This window comes from Ursus americanus, chromosome 3 (genome assembly GCF_024610735.1).
Source record: "Ursus americanus isolate L20-20 chromosome 3, mUrsAme1.1.p, whole genome shotgun sequence".
Taxonomy (NCBI): Eukaryota; Metazoa; Chordata; class Mammalia; order Carnivora; family Ursidae; genus Ursus; species Ursus americanus.
In genome coordinates, this window is record NC_142129.1 from 69,549,550 (window position 1) to 69,570,720 (window position 21,171).

At 34.1% G+C, this 21,171-nt stretch overlaps 1 protein-coding gene across 6 annotated transcripts in view; it reads left to right on the forward strand.

The window, feature by feature from the left end:
* KRIT1 (KRIT1 ankyrin repeat containing) overlaps positions 1 to 20,969 on the forward strand; it is a 39,986-nt gene extending 19,017 nt beyond the window's left edge. For 5 of the 6 annotated variants that reach the window (XM_045793278.2, XM_045793279.2, XM_045793277.2 and 2 more), the window contains 9 exons: positions 303 to 459; positions 1,128 to 1,235; positions 3,498 to 3,654; positions 4,395 to 4,546; positions 11,578 to 11,744; positions 12,497 to 12,584; positions 13,100 to 13,306; positions 18,095 to 18,211; positions 18,792 to 20,965. In XM_045793278.2, coding sequence (XP_045649234.1) covers positions 303 to 459; positions 1,128 to 1,235; positions 3,498 to 3,654; positions 4,395 to 4,546; positions 11,578 to 11,744; positions 12,497 to 12,584; positions 13,100 to 13,306; positions 18,095 to 18,211; positions 18,792 to 18,860 — 1,222 coding nt within the window. In that variant the 3' untranslated portion in view covers positions 18,861 to 20,965. Of the gene's footprint in view, positions 1 to 302; positions 460 to 1,127; positions 1,236 to 3,497; positions 3,655 to 4,394; positions 4,547 to 11,577; positions 11,745 to 12,496; positions 12,585 to 13,099; positions 13,307 to 18,094; positions 18,212 to 18,791 lie in introns of all 6 variants that reach the window. The other variant, XM_087861085.1, reaches the window with a different exon arrangement.
* Positions 20,970 to 21,171: the final 202 nt, after the last annotated feature.

Here is a 21,171-nt window from a genome sequence, read left to right on the forward strand (position 1 = left end):
ATTTTTGACGAAAAATTGTATCTCCCTAATTTATAATTTTTGTACTTTGCGTGGGGTAGTTCTTTGTCATCTGATCTATCTTGTATTTAAGGTTATATTTCCTCCCACTTGATCAGAAACAGAAACAGTTGAATTAAACCGGAAGAATTCATAAGAAATCCCTAGGCACTGAAAATATTTATGTCAATGCCTTACCAAAAAAAAAAAAAAAAATCTTATATTTCTTTGAGATATCATCTAAAATTTGAATTTTTAAAACATGTCATATGACTTTTTTGGGTAAGTTTCATCTTTTTTTACAGGTATGGAAAAGTTGAGGCCACTCGCATTTTGTTAGAAAAAGGGAAGTGCAATCCAAATCTTTTAAATGGACAGCTTAGTTCTCCTCTTCATTTTGCTGCTGGAGGAGGACATGCTGAAATAGTACAGATTCTCCTAAACCATCCAGAAGTTGACAGAGTAAGTTATTTTCCAGGGTTATTTTTTTTTAATGTTCAAGCAATGAATAACAAGTAATGACATTAAAATGTTCAGTTGTATACTTGAGAAGCCAACTAAAAAATAAATTTTACTGTCTATATAGTATAAGTAATATTTATGTATAAACTTTGCTTTTATACTTGTTTTTATTGTGATAAAATATACCTCACATAAAATTTACCATTTTAACCATTTTTAGGTGTACAGTTCAGTGGCATTAACTACATTCACATTGTTGTGTGATCATCACCATCATCCATCTCCTGCATATACATAAAATTTAACCTCTTTTTGTGTTATATTGTATTTCCTCAAAAAATATCTTTAAGAAGGAAGAAGATTTTCTACCCATTTTTCTAGAATTTGTATTAATAAGTATTTTGAAAGGGGAAATAATCACTTTAAATAAAACCTTTGTTGGATCTTATAATCAGAACTTTTAAAAAACAATAATCACATTGACTAGTGCTTTGAGTCTTTCATCTTTATGAATTCATGTTTAAGTATGGTATATGCTAAGTATGGTTAATATTTAATACTTGACAAAAGTCTATTTTTTATGAAATTTTGATTGAATGACATTTTCACTTACAATGCCATATATTTGTAATACTTATGTTCTTCATTTTTTTCCCCAAAATTTCTAGCACATAACAGACCAACAGGGAAGATCCCCTTTAAATATTTGTGAAGAAAACAAACAAAATAACTGGGAAGAAGCTGCAAAGCTATTGAAGGAAGCCATTAACAAACCAGTAAGAATTACCTTCAGAAATAGAGCTAAGCCAACTATTTAAATTGATAAGTAATTTGAGTATTTGTAGCAAGAGGAATGGATGGATGGTTTCTTTCTTGCTTTAGAAAACATCATGATTAGATCTCTTAAGTATTAAATTTGTTACCATCCCTAACATTCAGACATTTATTCTTACATACCAAAATAAAAACTGCATAAGTAAATAAATCTTTAAAACACTTAATATTAACCTAATTTCTAGCTCGATAATGTCTGAAATAATTAGCAGTAACATTAAGATTAAAAAACTCAGTTCACCTAAAAGTTATAATGACAATAAAACTGTCATCAATTTAAAAACTGTGTGAACACTTGCAAACCAGATAAAAGGATTTATACCAGACAGAAAAAGTATTAAAGCTTGATATCAACAGATATAATCTCTGAGCCTTTCCAGACATTTCCATCAATTAGGCAGTAAGTATTTATGGAGTATTTCTGTGAATTTAACACCTTGAAATGCTGAAAGTGACAAGTGATAAAGAATAAATAAATGATCTCTGCCTTTATTTTATTTTTTTATTTTTAAAGATTTTATTTATTTGACAGAGAGAGAGACAGCCAGCAAGAGAGGGAACACAAACAGGGGGAGTGGGAGAGGAAGAAGCAGGCTCCCAGCGGAGGAGCCTGATGTGGGGCTCGATCCCAGGACTCTGGGATCACGTCCTGAGCCCAAGGCAGATGCTTAACGACTGAGCCACTCAGGCACCCCTGATCTCTGCCTTTAAGGAATATTAACATACACACTCACCACACACTCAACAGATTTTGTCAAAATACTATTCCATGAGCACAAGACAAAGTCAAGGAAATAGATAAACAGTATAGGCACCCTTATATTATACTTCATTACAATTTATTTTCTAATTGTATAGAACTCATTATTATTATTCCTGGCATAATTTTTATATTCTAAATGAACAAGATAAGAGGAATTAGTACTTTCATCCAAAATGAACTCACCTGGAAGTTGTTTGGGCAATAAAATGTATTGAGAGTACACTGAAAAACCACAATGAGATATTACCTCACACCAGACAGAATGGCTAGTTTCAAAAAGGTAAGAAATAACAAGTGCTGGAGAAAGTGGAACCCTTGTGCACTACTGGTGGGAATGTAACCACTGTGGAAAACAGTATGGAGGTGCCCCAAAAATTAAAAATAGAGATACTGTATGATCTGGTAATTCCACTACTGGGTATTTACACAAAGAAAATGAAAATACTAATTTGAAAAGATACATGCAGTTGCTTCTCAGCATTTTGGCTAAGATCAAGTGTGAAAAGATACATGCATTTCTATGTTTATTGCAACATTATTTATAGTAGCCAAGATAAGGAAGCAACCGAAGTGTACATCAATAGATGAATGGATAAAGAGATGTTTTATACACACACACACACACACACACACTCACACACACAATGGAATATTAACTCAGCCATAAAAAAGAATGAAATCTTGTCATTTGCAATGACATGGATGGACCTAGAGGGTATTTATTATGCTAAGCAAAATAGGTCAGACAGAAAGACAAATGCCATATGATTTCACTTTTATGTGGAATCTAAAAAACCAAACACACAAAAAACAGACTCCTAAATACAGAGAACAAAGTGACGATTGCTAGAGGGGAGGTGGGTGAGGGATGGGCAAAATAGGTGACAGGGATTTTTTTAAAAATGTATTGAGAATATTATTACTCTCTGAGATGTTCTGAACAGGAGGAAAGAAACTGGCTCAAGGTCCATTGTTCCATAACTTTCACGTGCACAGTCTTCCATCACAGATTCCTCTTAGGAAAAATTATTGCTAATACAGATTTCTATAGTATAATTTGTGGCCCATTAGACTCACAAGATACCAGACTAACATTAGATTCAGTAACCAAGTCTCTATCTCTATCCATATACCTACTTAGTACAGTAACAGCTTTAAAATATCTCCCAGAAGAATCTGAAGTTGAATATTTTTTAAGAGCCATTTGCCTTAGCTTCTCAAACTTATTTGACCTGAAACAAACAGAGGAAAACATTGGAAAATATAATGGAAATCAAAAAATTTTTAAACTGTGCCCACAGATACTCGAAGCAGTTTTCTGTTATTTTCCATGTTTGAAATCTATAATAAAACGTATGAGGTTGAAATTGAAGCATTTTGTTAGGCTGGGATATATAACTTCTAATCAGGTTGCATAAATTGTTATTGTTCTTTGTCCTAGTATGAAAAAGTTCGAATATACAGAATGGATGGATCATACCGTTCTGTTGAACTGAAGCATGGAAATAATACCACAGTGCAGCAGATAATGGAAGGAATGCGTCTCTCTCAAGAAACACAGCAATATTTCACTATTTGGATCTGTTCAGAAAACCTCAGTAAGAAAGTTGTTACTCTGTTGTGTAAACCTATTCCTTTCTTAAGGATTTTAAATTTTGAAATGATACAATGATCTTCTCTTTTATATAAATTACTAGTGTTCCAGCTGTTGAAACAGGTAAGCCTCTGGGACTCCTCATCCCCCACTTCATTCAAAGCATTTTTGAAGTATTTGAAAACTTTTCTTCTCTGGCAATGGAATTTGATTTGAATGCCATTAAATGTAGTACTCATCCAACTTGCCTTTATTGTCAGTACTCATTTCACCTGAAATAGTGCGAACATTCTTTTTCTTTATATTTCCATCAAATCTTTTTATTTAAGACCAATCTGATGGCACTATAGATATATCTTTCAAGCAAAGTATTGCAAATACATAAAGGGGTTAATTGAAGTTATTGTGATTGGTTATCTAATGTTTAATTGTATTTTTTTTTAAACACCAGATTCTACTGATTGGATCATAATTAAATAGGCTATAATAGAATTAAAGTTCATATATATATATGATATGTTTTATTTGTTGTAGGAATTCTCATAATTCTTATACTCTTAAAAACAAAAGCTCTTAACCTAAAATTGGGTTGTGATATAATTGGTTATAAAGTCAGTGATTTAAATATAGACCTTTAATTTGTGTGTATTCAGCACTTAAGTACAGATAGTTTAATACAAATTTTCTATGTGTTGATATATTTATTTTTACATTATTGTTTATAAAAGGAAAGATGTTTTTCAGGCCTTCAGCTCAAGCCTTATCATAAACCCTTGCAACATGTTCGTGACTGGCCAGAAATACTTGCTGAATTGACTAATTTGGATCCCCAAAGGGAAACACCACAGCTTTTCCTAAGAAGAGATGTGAGACTTCCTTTGGAAGTTGAAAAAAAGGTTTGCTTGGAAATCTTTTTCTTTTTTCTTTTTTTTAGAGTAGATGTATTTTATTTCATTTTAAAGTTTTTTAATTAATTTATTAAAAAAAATTTTTTTTTATTATATTATGTGAGTCACCATACAGTACATCCCTGGTTTCTGATGTAAAGTTCGATGATTCGTTAGTTGCATATAACACCCAGTGCACCATGCAATACATGCCCTCCTTACTACCCATCACCAGTCTATCCCATTCCCCCACCCCCTCCCCTCTGAAGTCCTCAGTTTGTTTCTCAGAGTCCATAGTCTCTCATGCTTCATTCCCCCTTCTGATTACCCCCCCTTTCTTTATCCCTTTCTTCCCCTACCGATCTTCCTAGTTCTTATGTTCCATAGATGAGAGAAATCATATGCTTGGAAATCTTATTGATAGTCATTTAAATGCCCAGAATCTATTGAATTCCTGTGGCAGGCGCTAGAAACAGAAACTGTGCTTTCCTGTTTTTCTGTTTAATCCTCACATCCCTGGGGTAAGTGGTAGAGTTTGAGTTAGTCTACTTACAAGGCCCCTAGTTGGCTTTTTTATTTCCACTTCCATTGTCTTAGAAACAAAAGAAATGGAGAATCTATCCTAAAGAGAATTAGCAACCAGACAGAAGACGTTATACCAAAAAGAATTTTAGAATAGTTAGGAAGTACACTATGAAAGATAAATTTAATAAAGGGCTAATCAGTGTGTAAATTTCAAAGAAGCAAAGAGATAGGTTGGTGTGGGAGGAGAACAAAATACATTCTGAGTGGAGAAGATTATATTTGCAAAGGGGACATAAAAAGCTGTTCTCAATAGTTAGTAAGTAGTTGTTTCCAAATGAAGCAGAGAATTATATAGATAGTAAAAAATGAGAATAGAATTTACATTTGATAAAAAGATTTGTTCCAGACAAGTACATTTGGATTTGAATTACTGTAAATTTTAGAGGAACGGTGGGATAATGCTATCTGAAGGATGAATGGACAACAAAGAAACGTAAGGTGGATATTACAAGTTAAACTAGTGTGATAGTTTAAAAATTTTTTTAAATTGAAAAAAAAAGTTCCAAGTTCTCATAGCTTTGGTAAAGAAAAAATATACATTGCATTTCCTGATTCTTATCCAAGGAAATATTAAACAGACAAAGTTAAGGAAATTTTAGTATATGAAAAGTTCATCGACCTTGTACAAACTTGGTAAATGTTTTATACCTGATCACTCATATTGTCCCTCTTATATTATCAAACCAAAGATAGATATGATCCTTTCAGTGACATATACTGGGAGTTACATAAAAATTTTATGAAATTTACCAAAAACAAAGATCTAGATTATTCATTTTAAAAATGTGTTAAAATAGAACAGAGGAAGGGGCGCCTTGGGTAGCTCAGTCAGTTAAGCGGCTGTCAGCACAGGTCATAATCTCAGGGTCCTGGGATTGAGTCCCCCATCAGGTTCCCTGCTCAGTGGGGAGTCTGCTTCTCCCTCTGCCCTTTCCCCACAAGTGGGGATCAAGTCCCCCATCAGGTTCCCTGCTCAGTGGGGAGTCTGCTTCTCCCTCTGCCCTTCCCCCCACGTGTGCTTGTGCTCTCTCTCTCTCAAATAAATAAATAAATAAATAAAATCTTAAAAAAAGAACAGAGGAAAAAACACAATTGATCATCTCACTTGACACAGAAAAGACATTTGACAAAATCTAATACCCTTCATGATAAAACTCTTACAATTAGGAATAGATGGGAACTTCCTCAACATGGTAAGTGGCACTTATGAAAAACTCACAGCTAACATCATACTTGATGAAATGTTGAGAGCTTTCCTCCTAAGATAAGGAACAAGACAAGGAGGCCAGTTTTCAGCACTGCTGTTTAACATAGTACTAGAAGTTCTAACCAGAGCAATGAGATTTAAAAAAGAAAGAAAAAATGGGATGCCTGGGTGGCTCAGTTGGTTAAATGTCCAACTCAATCTCAGGGTCATGAGAGATCGAGCCCTGCCTCAGGCTCAGCACTGCTGAGCATGGAGCCTGATTCTCTCTCTTCCTCCCCCTCTGTCCCTCTCCCACGTGCTCACATATATGCACGCATGTGCACTCTCTCTTAAAAAAATAAAAGGGGCACCTGGGTGGCTCGGTCGGTTAAGCATCTGCCCTCAGCTCAGGTCGCGATCCCATGGGCCTGGGATTGAGCCTCACATTGGGCTCCCTGCTCAGCAGGGTCTGCTCCCTTTCTCTCTCCCTCTGTCTCTCTCCCTGCTTGTGCTTGTGCTCTCTCTCTCTTTCAAACAAATAAATAAAATCTTTTAAAAATATATTAAAATAAAGAAAAAGAAAAGAAATAAAAGGTATCCACATTGGAGAGGAGAAAGTTAAACTACTTGCAAATGACATGATCCTACATATAGGAAATCTCAAAGAATCCACAAGAAAGCTGTTAGAGCTAATAAGTAGATTCAGCAACATTGCAAGGTACAAGTGTAACACACAAAAATCAGTTGTTTGTTGTTTCTACACACATTAGTGAAAAACCCCAAAAGGAAATTAAGAAATTCATCAAAATAGCATCTTAAAGAATAAAATGCCTAGGAATGGATTTAATAAAAGAGGTGCAAGACTTGTACACTCAAAACTACAAAATATTACTGAAGAAATTAAGGAAGACCTAAGTAACTGGAAAGACATCTGTGTTAAGGATAGGAAGATTTAATATCATTAAGATGTCTGTACTAGCAAAACAATCTACTGAATTTACCACATTCCCTAAAAAAATTCCAACAGCCCTTTTTGCAGAAATGGAAAAGGCAATCCATAAATTCATATGGAATTACAAAGGGCCTCGAATAGCCAAAACAATCTTAAAAAAAAAGAATAAAGTTGGGGGAGTCACACTTCCAATTTCAAAACTTACTACAGAGCCATAGTAGTTACAACAGTGTGGTATTGCCATAAGGACAGTTATATAGACCAAGGGAATAGAAGTGAGAGTCCAGAAATAAACCCAATACATCTAAGCCAAAATCCATAGTCAGCTGATTTTCTGAAAGAGTTATTTATTTGAGAGAGACTGAGCACACACGAGCTGAGTGAGGGGCAGAGGGAGAGGGAGAGAGAATCCTCAAGCATACTCCCCACTGAGCAAGGAGTCCAACACAGGGCTCCATCCCAGGACCCTGAGATCATGACCTGAGCTGAAATCAAGAGTCAACCGCTCAACTGACTGAGCCACAGGTGCCCTGGAAAAGGCTACTTCAGCTGATTTCTGACAAGGGTGCCAAGTCCATCCAATGAAGAAAGAATAGTCTTTTCAGGAGATGGTGCAAAAGTATGAAATTGGACCCTGACCTCACACTATTTATAAAAATTAACTCACTGGATCAACAACTTAAGTATAAGAGCCAAAACCTTAAAACTCTTAGAAGAAAACAAATAGGCAGATCTTCATGACATTAGATTTGGCAATGGATTTTTAAATATAATACCAAAAGCATGAACAACAAAAGAAAGATAGATAAATTGGACTTCTTCAAAATTCAAAACATTTGTGTATCAAAGGACATTATCAAGAAAGTGAAAAAATAATTTAGAGAGTGGAAGAAGATACATTTTTTTTAAAGATTTATTTATTAGAGTCAGCAAGCAGGGTGGGGGGCAGAGGGAGAGGGAGGGAGAGTCCCAGGCAGACTCGGGGGTGAGCAGGGAGCCCCACTCAGGACTTGATCCCAGGACTTGAGATCTTGACCTGAGTCAGACGCTTAATTGACTGAGCCACCCAAGTGCCCCAGAATGGGAGAAAATATTTGCAAATCATTTATCTGATAGGGGTTTACATTCCAGAATATAAAAAGAACTACAATTCAAAACCAAAAGACAACCCAATTAAAATGGGCAAAAGACTTTATTTCTCTGGTGAGGATATACATATAGCCAACAAACACATGAAAAGATGCTCAGCGTCACTGGTCATTAGGGAAATACATATCAAAACACAATGAGAAACCACTTCACACTTCTAGGATGGCTATAATAATAAAGACTTTTAAAAAGGAAAATAATGAGTGTTGGGGAAGATACAGAGAAATTATAATCCTTGTACATTGCAGGTGGGAATGTAAAATGGTATGGCTGCTGTGGAAAACAGTAGTGGTTCTTGAAAAAACTAAACATAATTACCATATGATCCAGTAGTTCCATTCTTCCATATATACCTGAAGAATTGAAAATAGGAACTCAAGCAGATATCTATATGCCAGTGTTCATAGCAACATTATTCACAATAACCAAAATGGTGGAAACAAATTTAAGGTTCCATCAGCAGATGAATGGATAAACAAAATGTGGTATATACAGAAAATGGATATTATTCAGCCATAAAAAAGAATGAAGTTCTGATACATGCCATAACGTGGATAAACCTATTTTGCTAAGGAAATAAGCCACATGCCAAAAGCCACATGCAAGAGGACAAATACTGTATGATTCTTCTTATATTAAATGTCTAGAATAGGAAAATTCATAAAAAGAAAGTAAATTAGTGGTTATCACAAGTATTGGGGAGAGAGAATGAGGAATTATTGCTTATGTGAACAGTTGCTGTTTGGATGATGAAAAATATTGGTGAGGCTTGCACAACATTGTGAATGTAATTAGTGCCACTGAGTTTATACACTTAAAATTGGTTAAATTACTAAATTTTTGTTACACGTTTTTAGCACAGTTTAAAAAAATGTATTAGATCTATAAAATCTGCAAGTAATCTAAGTATATTCGGTCTATTTTCTTTCTCCACCTCAGTAACATTTTAAAAGTTGATTGGTAGAGAAAAAAGAGCAATAATGGTAAAACTTGGAGGATAAGTTAATTGCATAATTATAAAGAATATAAAGTGAATTCAAGTGAAAAAGAAGCAAGGCTTAGTAAGTAACTCAAGGTAAATCAGAATATCATGGTCATCTGATAAAATAGTTGTGTTCTTTCATTACGTAATTAAGAAATTCCATTTGTACCATCTGAAAAATGGAAGAATTACATTTATTGGTTGCATCATTCCTGTAGGTTGAAAATGGCCTAATTTCATTAGAAAAGAATAGTTGTTCATATGATTTCTCTCATCTATGGAACATAAGAACTAGGATGATCGGTAGGGGAAGAAAGGGATAAAGAAAGGGGGGTAATCAGAAGGGGGAATGAAACATGAGAGACTATGGACTATGAAAAACAAACTGAGGGCCTCAGAGGGGAGGGGGGTGGGGGAATGGGATAGACTGGTGATGGGTAGTAAGGAGGGCATGTATTGCATGGTGCACTGGGTGTTATACACAACTAATGAATCATCGAGCCTTACATAGGAAACCGGGGATGTACTGTATGGTGACTAACATAATATAATAAAAAATCATTAAAAAAAAAAAAGAATAGTTGTTGACTAATGCTCACTGAATAATCTATTAGGAATTATAACTATTACCTATTCCAACTCTTCAAATTTACTGTTAATTTTGAGAAAAACCCATAGAAAGTTTAAAAAGTAATAAAATTCATTAAATTCACTAATTGCTATTATTTTGCTTTAATACCTTTATCTTCTCTATTTTTTCCTTATGAACCATTTAAAAGTGAGTTCCAGACATCGTGGCACTTACTCCCTACATATTTTAATGTATCTCTTAAGAAAAAGGACATACCAACATACTTTAATACCATTTCAACCTAATAAAATTAATATTTCCATATAATAATGTCTAATATGTGATCCATATTCAGATTTCCCCCAGTTGTTTAAAAGTCTTCTATATGTAGGGTCTAGGCAAGGTTCATACTTTGTATTTGATTGTTATCTCTTTAGTCTCTTTTAATCTAGAATAATCCTCTTTTTTCCCCTTGAAATTCTCTTTCAGTTTTTTTCACATTATATAGAGTATTATAAGATTATTTTAGACAAAAATAACTTTTACCGTAAGGAATTGAGATCACTTTGAATTATATTTAGAAATACTTTTTTAAGATTTTATTTATTTATTTGAGAGAGAGCGAGTAAGAGAGAGAGCACAAGCTGGGTGGAGGGGCAGGGGGAGAGAGAGAGAAGCAGAGCAGGGTGCCCAATGCAGGGCTCTATCCCAGGACCCCAGGATCATGACCTGAGCGAAGGCAGACGCTTAACTGATTGAGCCACACAGGTGCCCTGGAAATACTTTTAAGTATTCATTCAGAAACTCTAAAACTGTTTACAATTGGAGCAGAAGTATATTCTGTAGGCTAGCTTTTCAATCTTTGTTAATCTTATTGGATAAAATGAAACTTTATAAAGACTTTGAAACTGGAAAAAAAATCTGCTCTCCTTTAGTGTTATTTCAAAATGTCAAGTATTTTTAGCCAAATAAAAATTTCTTAAAAATTTTTAAATAAGGTTTTTTAAAACTACATGTATCCTTCTAGTAATTGACACACTGCCTTTTGTCTTCCTTGAGGTTCACTACTATATTGTGTGAAACACATACAATAATTTTTGAATATAATTTAGGTAAAATTGTGCTAGAAATTATCCATATCTATAAACTAATGATAATCTTTTATTAGACTGTAAATCAGAGATAAACTGTAGCCTATTGCTATATTTGACCTGCTGTTTATTTTTATATACCACATAAGCTGTTAATGGTTGAAGAAAAACCCAAAAGGATATCTCATGTCATGTGAAAATTTTATGAAATTCAAATTTGAGTATCCATATTTAAAGTGTTATTAGAACACCACCAAACCCGTTTGTTGCTAGATTCTCTGTGGCTACTTTTGTGCTACAGTAGCCGAGCTGGGTAATTATAGGAAAGATTTTGTGACTCATAAAGCTTAAAAATATTATTATCTGGCCCTGAACAGGAAAAATTTGTCAACCACTGCTCTAAATCAATAACTGCTCATTTATATATGGATAAGTAGCTTTTGCTTTTCCAAATTAGAAAATGACAAGTTGTATATTTGTAACAAATTATAGCCCAATAACCAAATTATACTTTTTCTTTTAAGATTGAAGACCCACTAGCTATTCTTATTCTCTTTGATGAAGCCAGATATAATTTATTGAAGGGCTTTTATACAGCTCCCGATGCTAAACTGATAACATTGGCAAGTCTACTGTTGCAAATAGTTTATGGAAATTATGAGAGTAAGAAACACAAGCAAGGTTTCCTAAAGTAAGTATTTAATACAGCATGTGGTCTTGTGCTGTGCTCAAGATTTTGTTTAACCAACAAAGTTTAAAAATGTTATTAAGAAATTTTTACACTTTGGTTTGGAACTAAAGGATACAAGGCATGGAATAAGGAAAAAACAAAACAAAACAATGGTAAAGCATTCTTAAAGTTATACTCTCTCCAAAGTTACTTTTCTTATATTTGACTGTGGTTTGATATACCTTATTTTTTTGTAAAGATTTTATTTTTTTAAGTAATCTCTGCACCCAGTGTGGGGCTCAGACCCACACCCCCAAGATCAAGAGTTGCATGCTCTACTGAATGAACAAGCCAGGCACCCCTTGATATACCTTATATTTTTTTCTTCTTTATCTTCCTTTATTATATGCTTAAATAAGTTCATTAAAACCTGACTTGGTAAGTAGAAAATGTTATAAGGCAGATGCATTTAAGAATTCCACCGCAAAAACTAGGTGCATGTTCAGTTTGAGAGAAAACACTGAGGTTTTAAACACTGAAGCTTTATTGTGGTTTTCAATTTTCAAAAATATTTTGTGGTTGTTGAAAGAACATTTCTCTTAAATGAGAATGTTAGGATTGTGGCCTTTTGCTTAAAAATTTTAGAGTTCTCTATTTATAATATTTTTCAGCTCAAAAATCATGTTACTTAGAGCAATTTGTTTCTAAATGATTTATGTACTTTAGCTACTAAAGATAATTTATTTAAAGCATGTTGGCATATTTGCTTACAGTGAAGAAAATCTAAAATCCATTGTACCTATTACCAAACTAAAAAGTAAGGCACCTCACTGGACAAACAGAATACTTCATGAATACAAGGTAAGCTGTTTAACAGAAATAAAAAGACACTTTATCCTAGTTGAAATTTTGTAGATTGTCTGAAATTGTTTAATATGTTTTAAATGTAGGGATATTAAATTTACAGTCCTAAAATTAAAAATGGATCTTCTAGTTCATGTGAAACTGAAAAAGTAGCATGATATTTTTATTTTTAATACTGTGGAATCTTTTACTGAATACCTTCTGTATGCTGGATACTGTGGTAAGGACTAGAGATTAAACAAACACACCCCTATACCCATGAAATTATACATTATCCTTTCCAAGGGGCACTTAAAACATCATAGAACAGACAAACAATATTTTTAGATTTTGATATTTCTTTCCTTTTTTAAATATCAACATCTCAAAAGAAAAATTGTTCTTGGGATAGTGTCACACAATTTTATTCTTCTTTGGGGCAGCCGTGATTTTAGAAACTGCTTATTTGACCTATTTGGATTATCAAAGGTATGTTCTCTTTTCACTTCTCTTTTATTTTACTTTGTTTTTAGAATCTTAGTACAAGTGAGGGTGTCAGTAAAGAAATGCATCACCTTCAGCGCATGTTCTTACAGAATTGTTGGGAAATTCCTACATATGGAGCAGCTTTTTTCACAGGACAGATATTTACAAAGGCAAGCCCCAGCAATCATAAAGTCATCCCTGTATATGTAGGAGTGAATATAAAAGGACTTCATCTCCTCAACATGGAAACTAAGGTAGACTTTCAGCTTTTCAGCTGTTTTTGACCAGTTACTTCTTATAATGTCTAAAAAAATTGGTACCAGCCTATATGAAAAATCTAGAAATGACAAACATATAAGACTATTCATTGCAATTTCATTTGTAATAGCAAAGGATGAGGGATGAAAAGTAAATGATTGTCAGTAAGGGGTTAATTATATTATTAATTATAATTAATTAATTACATATAATTAATTATAGTACATTTCTGTGTTGAAATACTGTGCAGCCATGTAAAAGAATGAAGAATGTATAGAATGATTTCCAAGATATATTTAATGAAAAAGCACAGTGGTGAACCGTAATTGTAATAGGCTACTATTTGTGTAAAAATGGGGGGAAGTGAAGATTATATTTACATAAATACATATTGCTTGTGTATGAATGAAAAATCATAAAGCCTTTAGAGAAGGCAACCAGGTAACTGGGAACAAGAGTAGGAGTACTATGTACCATTTTACAACTTAAAAATTCTTTTAACTGTGATTATATTACCTATTCAAAAACTTCAGTTAAGTTTAAATGAAAAAAAAATTCAGATTAAGAAAAGAAAAATACTGTAATCTGACACAAGGCATTCACTTTGAAAATCAGAATTAGTTGTTAAGAGCCTTTGGGGAACAGGCAAGATGAAGTGTGGACGGGACTATTTAGATCACTTCAGAGCTTTTCCATCAGAGGCTTGTTATTGTATTATACTCCTTTTTCTAATCAGAGCCATTATAATGTAAAATTTGGGATTATCAATTATTTTTAGCATATTTAACACATTTATCAGGATGAACAGCTTTCTAGTTTATAATAGGAAGCTAAGAAATCATTTATTTTGTTCATTCAGATGTGTCTATGAGTAGATCAGTTGAAGTAATGACTAAGCTTATGTTAGAAAAGGCATTTTAGATTAGAAATTTTATCTAATTTTTGTTTTCATCATTTTCATAAGCTTTTATTATGTAATCACATAACTTCTGAAAGTAGTTTAGTCATTTTGTGATAACTCCAGGTCATCCTTATGAACAACAGCTATTTTACTATGCTGTTAGATATGCCTGTGAATGGAGACAGAGAATATGTAGGGACATAGGGCTAAATAGGGACTGACTTCAGGAGTTTATCTGGAACTTGATTTGTTTGAAGTCCCTGATGTCAGCCTGCTTTGGGTCATTTGCTCATTATCATTTTCTACTTAAGCTACTTTACTCACACAAAATAGGCTGTTTCTAACTGTTTTGTAATCATTTTTCTATTTCTTTGGTACTAAGTTTGTTAAAGGAAATTGAAGGAGAAATTCCCTTTACCATTTCTAGAAATTTTCCCTCTATTTCAGAACATTTTATACAACATTTACAAATCCTTTATTGAACTAAATGCTGATGCTTTGAGGATGACACCAAGCCTCTTCTGTAAGCTATAGTGTATGTTTGACTTTTGGTAGCATCCCAAGTTTAGGCAACAATAAAACGTTTTTTTTTTAGTTCCCAAATGATGGGTCAGCATTATCTTATAACATTTCACATTATGAATAATATTCTGGTCCAGGAGTGAGTGAGATTGCAGGATCAGGCAGAGGATGATAACAATATTATTAGTTAACAGTCTGCTTTTTTAGGATAAGATGTTTGATTTCTAGAAATATAAATAAAAATACTGTCCTTGGGTATAAGAAGGTGATTAAACCAAAGGTAACAGTGTTTTCTGTCCATCTAACCATTACCTTGTGCTCTGTAAACCACTGATAAATTTACAACACCTGTGAAGGCTCTAAGTTTGATTATATTTTCTAATCATCAAAGGTGGGAGCAGTCAGCTTGTCTTTCGTTGTCTCATGGTCATCAAGATATGCCAGGGGTGAATTTGACAAGCTTACTTTAAGAGAATAAACATCTTCATTTGCACAAATACCTTCATTTACATTTAAAGCTCTACTTGGGATACAACAGCTTCAGAGATTAAATGTCATGAAAAGCGAAAAGCCTTAGATAGAAAACAGCTATGTTTTTTATATCAATTACTTCGATCTTCTATATCTTGTTTCTTTTTGAAATAATGAGAGTTTCCCATTAGAAAGTGTAGCCCAGCCAATTTCATATGCTCATCAGAGATTTTTCTGTCCTACTTACATGAAATGTAGACACTATTGAATGTATAATACACTGTTGTAGATCAGTGTTTTACTATAGTGAGTGCATTGCTGTCTCATCACTGAATTGTACTTGTTGATGTATCTTTAACCATAATAGTATTGCTGCCAACCCAGGCAATAGATTACTCTTTGATGATTATCAGTTTATGTTGGCCATAATGCCTTTCTGAAATAAAGCTGGCTATTTAAATATCCACATAATGCCATCTTCAGGATCACTTGTCAACATCACTTTTTCTCCTGTCTGCTGGCTGGCTGTGTTACTTCTGACTTCTGTGGTTCACTCCCACCCCCCTTTTTTGGGGGGTGGGGGAGAAGAGAGATTTTATTTTTAAGCAATCTCTACACCCAACATGGGGCTCGAACTCACAACCTGGAGATCAAGAGTCAGCACGCTCCACTGACTGAGCCAGCCAGGCACCCCTGTGGTTTTCCCTTTTTTGCTTTCAACTGTTCCTGCCATTTCTCTTTTGCTTTTTTACATCCCTCACCCAACAGCTTGACCCTTTGTAGGTTTTACCTTCTAAAGAGAATGGCTTTTTTCTTCTGGAGTAGACTGATCTCTCAAAACTACCATATGGACTCTGACTTTCCAGCTCCATTGAGCTGTTTTCATTATTACGGGTTTCTCAAGAATTCCTTCCTTCATGCATACTGTTCTTTAACAACAAAACCTTTATTTTAAATTTAGAACCTCAGCACTTCTGTTGGTTATTTGGCCTCCATATAATTGTGGACTTGCACCACAGGTTTATTTTTTTTCCCTGTATATTAAACTGTTTAGAGGCCATAGTAATGGAACATTTTCTGCATCTTTATTAAACAAATTTCAAGCAACTGATCCAGAAGATAGACAGTTTAAGGTATTATATCTTGACTCAGTGTTTCAATGTGTACCTTGGTAAATAGCTATTTTAGCATATCCTATCTATAAAGTTATATTTTACAATATAAATGTAGATGGCTAATTTTAAAAAGTGTTATTAGTTTCCCATTATACATAATATACACTCATGTAAATTAATTGTACTATTTAAGAACCTCACTTTAAAAATGCCCTAAACCATATCTTTTTCACATAACTTCAATTGCTTATAATCAATATGTTAAGAACTGCTAGTCATAGAATGCAGATGTTTTGGAACATGTATTTTAAAGGATGCACAAACACTTTCTTTGTACAAGTGTATATAAAGAATATATTTTTGGGGCAAGAAAATTAAGGTTACTGCTAGGAGAGACTTATTTTAAAATAATCAGAAAGAGGGGTGCCAGGGTGGCTCAGTCGGTTAAGCATCTGCCTTCGGCCTAGGTCATGATCCCAAGGCTCTGGGATTGAGCCCCGCATAAGGCTCCTTGCTCCACGGGGAGCCTGCTTCTCCCTCTCACTCTGCCTGCTGCTCCTCCTGCTTGTGCTCTCTCTCTCAGTCTAATAAATAAAATCTTTAAAAAAAATAAAAAGTTACACTGAATGCCTATTTAAATATAGCTTTTCATTAGGAAAATATAGGAATAGGTTATTCTAATATTTGTTTAAAATAGTTTGATGAATTTATGAAGGGTATATTATTAGTTTTTAAAATTATGCTTATTTTTACAATAGATATATCACTGTTCTTACTTTCAGTGAGATGGAATTGCCTAAGTCAACATGTTACCTTATTACATAAATTTCAGATCTGAAAGTACCATGTGAATATTCAAAAGGTACTGAATAAAGTAAAAGGGAATGTTTTTAATATGCAGAAAGTAAAAACCCATACATTTCATTTTCTTGAAAGTCCCTGAATGGGCATCTTTTTTTCTCAGCTTTAATGAAACATAATTGACCTATAACGTTGTGTATGTTTAAGGTATACAGTGGGTTGATTTGGTATACTCATATATTGCAAAATGACTATTACCACAGCATTAGCTAACACCTCCATCATGTTACATAGTTACCATCTCTTTTTTGTGATGAGAACATTTAAGATCTACTCTCTTAGTAACTTGGAAGTATATATTACAGTATTGTTAACTGTAGTCACCATGCTGTACATTAGATTCCCCAGAACTTATTCATCTTATACCTGCCAGTTTGTACTCTATGGCCAACATCTCCTCATTTCACCTGTCCCCCAGCCCTTAGTAGCCACCATTCTGTTTCTGTTTCTGTGACTTCAGCTTCTTTAGACTCTGAATTAAGTGATATCCTGTAAGTCTTTTTTTTTTTTTTTACTTATTTCAATTAGCATAATGACCTCAGGGTCTATCTATGTTGTAGAAAATGGCAGTACTTTCTTCTTTCTCATGGCTGAATAATATTCCAGTGTGTGTGTGTGTGTGTGTGTGTGTGTGTGTGTACATATACCACAGAACAGGTATCTTTAAAATATTTTGTCAGTCTGATACAATTTGTCATTGCTCAAGGCAATCTCCTGAGAGTCTACCACCTATGTGGCTCTGTAGTTTAGGCTGTGTGAGGTTAATGTGGGCATCTCAAATAGATTTTATTCTAACATTCAAAACCATTATGTTTAGACATAACTAGATCAACTAGGTCATTGTAGATAGTAAGAGAAGATAGGTGTTGTTTTTAATATATATATCAATAAAACAGTTTCTAATTATGTTGCAGGCATTACTCATCAGTCTTAAGTATGGTTGTTTTATGTGGCAATTGGGGGATGCTGATACATGTTTTCAGATCCATAGTATGGAAAATAAAATGAGCTTTATAGTACACACAAAACAGGTAAGTACTTACCAATTACTTTGGACTTCTAATGAACCACTGTGTTAGTGATGTGATGAACACTGGGTGTTATACACAACTAATGAATGTTATATGTTGGCTAATTGAATTTTTAAAAAAAAAGGAAAAAAAAATTTTAAAGTGCCAATCCATTTTGCTTCAAGGAAAACCTTTGATATCATATGAAATTAAGACATTTAAGACCAAAGGAAAAAAGGCAGACCTTTCCTAAGCAAATAAGCCAGAAACTTATCTGAATAATTTATTTCAGTTTTATAATAATGAAACTCTTTTTTCTGCCATTTCCTTTAATTCTGGTCAGTATTCCCTACCTCTTTTATCAAGGTATTGGTAGTCCTTACCTCTTCTTGACCAGTATCATATCTGAGGCACTAGCTGCATCGAGTAGGTTGCTTCTTAAATCCCTTCAAAGCCTAAGTACTCCCTCTATTCTTGACATGCTGCCTCCTACTAAGAAGGTTCCTTTTCAGATAGATAGGGAACTGCCCACTGCCATGTATGTCATTTACACATTCGTCCGTGTTTCATATTTACTGTCGACATGTATTTTACTTTGTAGGCTGGCCTTGTGGTAAAACTATTAATGAAGCTAAATGGACAGTTAATGCCGACCGAAAGAAATTCATGAGAGGAAAGCAGCTGATAAACTTAAGCCACCACATTTTGTAATGCAGATTTTTTTCTATGAAAGATTTCTTAAACTATTACTTTTAACAAGGCATTTAGTTTCTTGTAATATATGTATACAATTACATTGTACAGAATCTGTACTTCTGTTTGGTGTGTAATATACCAGTTAGTTTTATATAATATCCTCATAAGCTATTCTAATTTTTGAAAGAAACATGCAAAAAAAGTGTAGATTGATCATCTGTACATTAATGGACAAAACAGTAAGCTTTATAAAAAGTTATTTTTGGTAAATGGTAAAGAATTTGGAGTGGAATGTAATGAAATTAAAATATAGCTTTGGTATAACTTTGTGTGTCATTTTAAAATATACTGGACGTCAACAAAGTTGAATAAAGAAAATATATTTTCTACTTAAATCACATAACACTGCTATTTCAGTCATTTTTCTGTAATCCAAGAAAAATTCTCAACAAGTTTTTAAAAGTGTTAGTTAAAATGTGTAACTAGTGTAAGTTAGTATTTCACAAAGTTATAGTTCTTGAAACCTCTGTATCATAATTAACCTGTATGCCTCTTTAAATGAAGATTTCTGGGACTCAGTATATACAAGTTCATTCACTCTCTACAAGTAGCAGTCCTAGGAATCTTAAGTTTGAGTTGTTTTCTATTGAAATAATTCCAGACCCAGTAATGAATTTGTATTAAAGTAAATGACACAAAAGTGCCTGGCATACAAGCATACACATACATAGACACACAGATTAAGTGACAATTTTTGGATATAAGTAGTTGCATTTATTACATATATGTTATATTTTTATGGTTTAGCTTAATGAATTATATTTGCCTTTACACTGTATGAAGTAGATCACCAAACACCTGTTTCATTTAGGGGAGTATTGATATCATAGATGAGGAACTAACGGACTCCTAATCTGAGTCATCTGACTTATCTTGACTAATCTATTTAATAAGCTTAGAAACTAGTCTTTCCAAGCTAACAGACTGATGTGTTCTAAGTAAGTACAAAGATGCAGTAGTTGTATTTGAAGTTGTCCTAAAGATTGCAGGTAATTTTTATACATCGTAATTTACACTTCACATTAATTTCTGCTTATTTCTAATGGTGCTCTTTCTGAGCCTTATTAAAATTACATGGTTAAGTAAATTGAATGAGAAAGCCTGCTTTATCTCTAATTCTGTGCTAAGCACTTTTGATTCTGCATGGACAATGCCCTGTTGGGTTTCATTCATTCCAGTGGCCTCAACTGAAATACCTTGTTGACTCCCAAACCTAAAATTTCATCCTCAAATTCTCTTCTGAATTCTAGATCTTAATTTCCAGTTTCCTGCTATTCTAGCTCCACCTAAATGGTGTACAAGAGGAACTTCTATTTCATCATACCTAGAAGCAGAATCTGTTTTCTCTGCTTGCTGGATTCGGTCCTTCCACTTGTAATCTCTTTGGTTAGTGGCATCATCATATTGCATCCAGTTGCGTAGCCTGGAAATTTTGGAGTGTTTTTCAACCTTTCTCTCCTTTCTTATCCCAGACATTCCATTTATTGAGTCTTGTCAAATGTGAGTACTTTCCCATTCCCTTCCTCCCTGGTTGCACTGCATCTACCCTAGTTCAGGCCCTTACCACCTGTTTCTAAGTTTAACTTCCTCCCTGGCTTCCCCTGGCCAAGTCTCTACGCCCTGCCCGCGTATCTGCCACACTGGTGCCAAGTTCACCTTTCTTACAGATCTGATTATTTCATTTCCCTCTGAAAACCTTTCATGGTTCCTTACTATATGTAGAATTAAATTCCAGTTCCTTAGTATTGAATACAGGGCCCTGAATTATATGGTCTCTAACCTTCCTATCCTGATGAATATGTAACCAGTTTTCCCACACTCATCCTTTTCTCCAACCCAGTGTTTCCTAACCCTGGCTCTGCGGTCTTGTGGGGAGTTCTACTACATAATGATTCAATAAATGTAGGGTGGGGCTCAAGGATTTGTTTTTTATTTTGTTTTGTTTTTAAGATTTTTTTTTAAAGATTTTATTTATTAATTTGACAGAGAGAAACAGCCAGCGAGAGAGGGAACACAAGCAGGGGGAGTGGGAGAGAAAGAAGCAGGCTCATAGCGGAGGAGCCTGATGTGGGGCTCGATCCCAGAACGCTGGGATCACACCCTGAGCCGAAGGCAGACGCTTAATGACTGCGCCACCCAGGCACTCCTGTTTTTAAGATTTTATTTATTTATTTGAGAGAGAGCCAGAGAGCACAAGCAAGGGGAGCTGCAGAGGGAGGGGGAGA